The sequence below is a fragment of the Zeus faber genome (genome assembly GCF_960531495.2).
Source record: "Zeus faber genome assembly, chromosome: 8".
Taxonomy (NCBI): domain Eukaryota; kingdom Metazoa; phylum Chordata; class Actinopteri; order Zeiformes; family Zeidae; genus Zeus; species Zeus faber.
The window spans coordinates 8,453,939-8,459,820 of NC_137195.1; the positions used below are offsets into that span (position 1 = coordinate 8,453,939).

Consider the following 5,882-nt stretch of genomic DNA (forward strand, 5'->3'; position numbering starts at 1 on the left):
CTGTTAATATCACGAGCAATCACGCGTGGAAGTTAGGTTACAAAAAAAAAACCACAAGGAGGGATCTTCGTCTTCGATATCGTCACAACACGTAGGGCTACTTTTTATTCCCGGGGTGAAGAAGCGTGGGGGCGAGGGTTGAGATTTAAGGTAGGGGCGGGGTCTGAACGGGCGGCCGTGTACCCCTCACGTCTCCCTTTGAAGGCGTGGGGCAATCGGCAGAATTTGAACATCACCGTGAAAATACCTCAGTGACATTAAATTGAAAGACTCAGGTAAACAAGCAATTGCCTCAGAGCTGAACGCAAAAAAATAAATACAATAAAGGAAAGTGAAATTACATTTTTTTTTAAAAGGATGAGAAGGAGATGAGTCCCCACTCTGGAAAGACTGCCTTCAGACACTCGGTCCGTAGGATGAGGAATAATATCACCGAGCTCTGCTTTAGTAGCGCCTGATCAAGCATCCCCCTCCTCCTCCCTTGTTCCTTCTCTCTCTTTCTCCCTTTGCTTTCTCCCCCTAGCCAATCACAAAGCTTCGTGGAGGACAATCTGGGACCTAATTGGCTGGGGCGCCACGGGCCGTCCAAAGGCTGGCACAGCCAAATGTCCAGGGCCCTTTCTCGTGACGCGATTGGCTGACAAAGGGAGAATTTGGGCCACTGGTCCCATACCCTTTGCTCAAAGGATGGTGCAGAGCCCCAGCGGACCATGTAAGGATCTGCGGGGTTTTTAATATTTATTTAAAAAAAAAATTTACTTTACTTGGGCCCTCTCTCTCTGATTGGAAAAGCGACTGGATTTTTTTTTTTTTTTTTTTTTTTTTTTTTTTTATGCATTTGAACGCATTGTGATTGGAAGTACGATTTCTTTCTTTTTGAAGACGGGGCCCCCGACGTATATCGGGCACTTTTGTGGCTCCTAGATGCATGTGAGGAACAGCTATGCAGAGCGACGAGTGGAATTTAAGGAACGCAGCGGCCACAGAGGTCATCTTACTGAACAAAAGAGAGAGAGGGAGGTGTATTGTACTGTAGGTAAGATGTATTTCAAAGGTGCTTGACTTCTCTTATTTGATTTTTAAATCTGCTCTTTACTCTCCTCTCTTCTAGTCTTTTCACATTGCTATTTTATTCCTCCATCTGTTCCCTCTATTTATCTTTCTAGGATTCTCAAATCATGATGAAACCGTCCAATTTTATTCCGTTTTTAGACACACCTGCTCTTTTTGACATTTTCAACCTTTTCTTGAATCCATAGTTTCAGGTACTCTCTTTTAATTCTCTTTTAGACCTTGATTTTAAAGGAAACTAAATATGCACAGCCTCGGCGAGTGACACTGCTTCAGAAAAACGTATTCTATTTAACCTTGAAACTGGAAGGAATGTTAGTTATATTTCTATGATACTGCTTATTGTTATCGTAGGACAGAAAAGAAAAACATCTTCATCGTAAATCTTCCGGACCAGAGATTTATTTGTTGATTAAGATAAAATCAAATGGAAGATCATAAACGATCCCTTTTTGTAATACATATATATCTATATATAAATACATATATAAATATATATGTATATATATATAAAACAAGTTTTCTTACTTAGACAATCTTTAAGGGAAAACTGAAATGCTGCCTGACAATGCCGGTGGCGAAAAAAAGGGACAAACTTGTTTTACCTGCTCCCCCGTAGAACGATTTGCACGTTGCTGTGACCTCTGCCCTCTTCCTCCGGCTCCGCCCCGCGCCGAGATCGCTCTAAAGTAGACGGATGATGGTTTTCTTTTTTTTTTTTTTTTTTCTCTTTTTTTTTTTTTTTCCTCTTTTTCTGCCAGACAATCGCCATGGAGCTCTCCATTTGCGGACGATTCGAGAATCTTCGGAGCGAGGACATTTCTTACCGTCTCGGCTCTTTCTTTCTTCTTTTTTTTTTTTCTTTTTCTCTCTCTCGTGTTTTCCCGTCGTTCCAACCGTTTCACCCGTTTCGGGGCTTCGACTTGAATTGGTGAATCGCGGGTTTTTTCTCTCCGCGGGAACCGGAGACCGATTCGCGCCGACGCTCCCCGTTTATTTCTACGAGTCGACTCCGGCGACGCCGGCCCCCGGGGGTGAAAGCCTTGTCATTTCTACTTTTAATCACTGGCAAAGTGACAGGGAGAGATATATTAGAGGTTATACCAAATTGAGTGAATGTGTCTGTATATAAGTGCGTGTACTGAATCAATATGTGTGTATATACTGGATAAATGTGTATATATGGTATGTCTATGTGTATATACGGTTTGTTTGTACATGCAGAGTGTATAGTTATTTTTTCCTCTAATGTTTCTCTCTCTCTGTGAACGCGTCTCCTCGGCCGACCCGTGCCGGGGCCCGGAAAGGTTTTTATAAGTGAATGGACGGCTGCGAAACGCACTTTCCGTGCAGAATCCTAATATCAGCAAGGTCTGTCACTTAGCTGCATTCTTGGAGCTACCACACAAGAAGCAAAACATTGTTTTAAGCTTGCACTCATTTTGACCAACTAAAAGCTTTTTCTAAAGTACATTTGGGTGACCAAGCAATTTTTGTAAATATATAGATGACAATATTTCAAGGAAACCTCCATCTCCATTTCTTTGAGACCCCCCCCATTTTTTATTTTTTTTTGTTTTTGTTTGTTTTTTATTGGGGGGGGGGGGGGTTCTCGCGTATCCGATTTTCATTCGAGGTTCCTGCGGTGTGTGTTTGCAACGGTTGTCATTTCAGAGTTATATATATTTATTCTGACAACCCTTATATATTCCTTAAAAAAAAAAGTTGAGTTCCCCAAATTCTGGCCCTCGTCGAGCCCCCCCACCCCGCCCCCACCACCCCCCGTCGGTTTAGGACGCAGGTCAGCGGGGGGCGGGGGGTTTGGCGAGCGTGTCTGTGAGAGTTCTGGCGCTCGGCCCCGTTTCCGGGGCCGGTTTTTGGAGGGCGGAGCGGCCTCTCCCCCCACCCCTCGCCCCGTCTCGTCCTCGCTCGCCGTAGGCTCGTCACACGCGCTGGTTTCTCATTTCCGCACCCCTTGACAAGCCATAAAACCCTCCCACCCCAAGCCTCCTCTGTTGTTGTTTTGAAAAAAGGACAGACATTTGGGGATTTTCTGTATATTAATGAAAGAGTGGTGTTGAAGAGTGTATTGCAGTTGTATATGGATTTGTTATGAATGTGGATATCCTGATCATTGAATTATTATTGTAATAATGATAATGATTATCGCCACTTTAATTTTGTCGATTAATATTTCCTTTGATGCGGTTGATAATAATTCCATCGTTTATTTCCTTTCTTTCTTTCTTTTTGTTTGTTTATTTGGTTTTTTTTTTTAATAAAACCGGAATTTATATTTTTCGGCTGGGTGATTCTTGGAGATAGAAATACGTAAATAAATTAATTAATAAACAAATAATTAAATTCTTAACCCGCTGTCAAGGTGTGTTCTTTTCAGATACATGGGTTCGCACACGTCTGTCGTGCTAGAACCATGTTAAGCTCAAAGGGTGGCTTTTTCTGTTTTTCAGCCCAGAACTTATTTGAGTGTTGTTTTCCATCATTTATAACTGTTCATAACACAACATTCCTCCTAGGCAATAACACACAGGATTTTAATGGCCTTGTGTTGATAATAAATCAAGTGTAACGTTCCCAATGTAGACTATTCCGGGTGTTGTGAGTAGATGAGGTCGGATATAGAAACTGTATTCATCTCCGGGTAAAAATCCAGTTGCAGCAGCAGCAGCAGCAGCAGCACGGGCAACGCGCGTCGTGCAAAATAGACAGAACACAGAACAGAAGTAAAACAGAAAAGTGACATAAATAACATAAGAATTACGAAAATGCATAGGGCTTGATTAAATATACATAAAGGAACGCTTTTCCCATTGTGAGCGCGCTGTAAGTGAACGTTCTGCAAAGGCTCATAAATTCTTCAGATGGTAACATTTCGCTTCAACTCTCTGGAGGGTCCAGGCCCGAGCGTTTCATACGGTCATTAACATTGTTGGAGTTTCATTTTCGGTATTTTTCACAGGATAAATGAATGACCTGTCCTTTCCTTTCCTTCCTTCCTTCCTTCTGATTTTTCGATCGACTGATGGGACGCCCTGTTGCGTCGGAGGCGGATCCCTAATTGAAATCGATGACACCATTGTGACGTGAGACGTTTGCGCGTCACTGACACGCCGAGAGGTTTTTGACGGTTTCGAAAGTTCCCGCGCCGTCCCATCAAAGCGCAGCAGCTCGATGTTATTGACACTGAGGTTTCAGTGAATGGTGGAAGAATAGAGAGATATACGCAGAAAACTAGAGATACTACTCTCCTTTTAATATCTCTAGTTTTCTGCTATACTATGTTTTATATAATATAATATTAGCACAATAATGAACGGATAAGCTATATCTGTCAACAGGGAATGTGAAGTTGGACCGTTGCTATGGACCCCGTCGCCATTTTTGGAGGATGAGCTCCATTCAACTGCATAGAGAAGTGGCTAAAATACACGAAATATACAAAAATGGAGAAAGGAAGGGAGAAAAAGAAGAGTCCGGGTTTCACGCGAGATGGTTGCAAGATTTTCCGTGGCGGTTTTTCACCAAACAAAACTTCCAAACCCTTCTTTTAACTCAAAAATGCAGACCGACATTCACGGTCAATGCGAGTGATCCCTCCACATATAGCGGCCGGCTCCAGCAGCGTGATGTCAGCTCCCTCCCTCCCTATTTATATATCTGTATCTGCCTGTGTATATGTATATGGTATGTGTATACTTATCTAAGTTAAAATCTGTAAATAAAATTGCATGACCCCCCTTTTGCGCTGGACGACGAGCACCTCCCCCTAAGATACGTTGTCCTCGCCAGGGAACCAGACGGATCTGCAGCTCATGTTCCATTTGTTCCGCATAGTACGTTTGGCCACCCTCCCATGCTGTTCTCCTTCCCAGGACGGGGCCAATCACAATAATCACAAAGTTTATTTAATATGGGGCAGGTTTGACACGATGACAATGCAGAGGAGCGCCGTTGAGGGGCCTGACCAAGATGGCTGTCGCTGATGTGGAACGGTCTGTTGAATCCGCTATCACTGTTGAGGACACCTTACCAAGATATCGCCGCTGCCATGGAACGGTCTGTTGAATCCAAGATGGCTTCCGCCCTCTTCTTCCCCCGATTGGTTGTCGGTCCATCCGTTGCTCGGATTGGTTGTAGGTCCATCCAATTGCGTCCAGTGACATCCTGGTCTGCGCCCCTTGGAAATTGAAAATGATGGCCGTGGCCTGGCCGTCTCAGGCTAACGTTGTCCCCTGTCTTTGCCCAATTTCACATTTATTCCCCAAAGAGTGACGAAGAAACGCTTTTATTTCTCGTTGCACGCTCGGACCCCCCACGCAGATCAAATACTCACATAAATGTAAATAATGAAAGAAAAATGCACCCCGACCAATTAGCGTTATAGGGCCTAAAGCAGTCATTATATGCTTCAATTCATTACGGTTCATGCCGCCCCCATACTGTTTGCGTACGCTGAAGCAAATAACTTCGCATACACTCGTCGGACAAGCCATTTCAAACTTTAATTGCAGCTTGGCGGCAAAGGTGAAAGCGCCCGCGGTCCCCGGGGTGACCGGCTGCTGTAACACCTACTGACCACTCGGTGTCGCTGCGCTCTGCATTTTCAACGCCGCGAAGCTCCGACTTCCGGGCGAGACCCCCCCCCCCCCCCTCCCCAAAGCTCCGCCCATCAAGCGCTATATATTATTATTTATTTATTTTAATTCAGAGGGGGGTTGTTCGCCGCATCTGGCAACCCCTGGCGTAATCGCAATACAAGGCGTAATCGCGCGATATTTGGGTCACCGCCT

General features: G+C 44.2%; 1 protein-coding gene across 1 annotated transcript in view; it reads left to right on the plus strand.

Moving 5' to 3' along the window:
• The window catches only part of syngap1b (synaptic Ras GTPase activating protein 1b), a gene marked incomplete at both ends in the record, with an annotated part of 138,634 nt that extends 137,993 nt beyond the window's left edge, over nucleotides 1-641 (plus strand). Inside the window, one exon of the mRNA XM_080005857.1 lies at nucleotides 524-641. Coding sequence (XP_079861983.1) covers nucleotides 524-641 — 118 coding nt within the window. The remainder of the gene's footprint in view (nucleotides 1-523) is intronic.
• Between the last annotated feature and the right edge of the window lie 5,241 nt (nucleotides 642-5,882).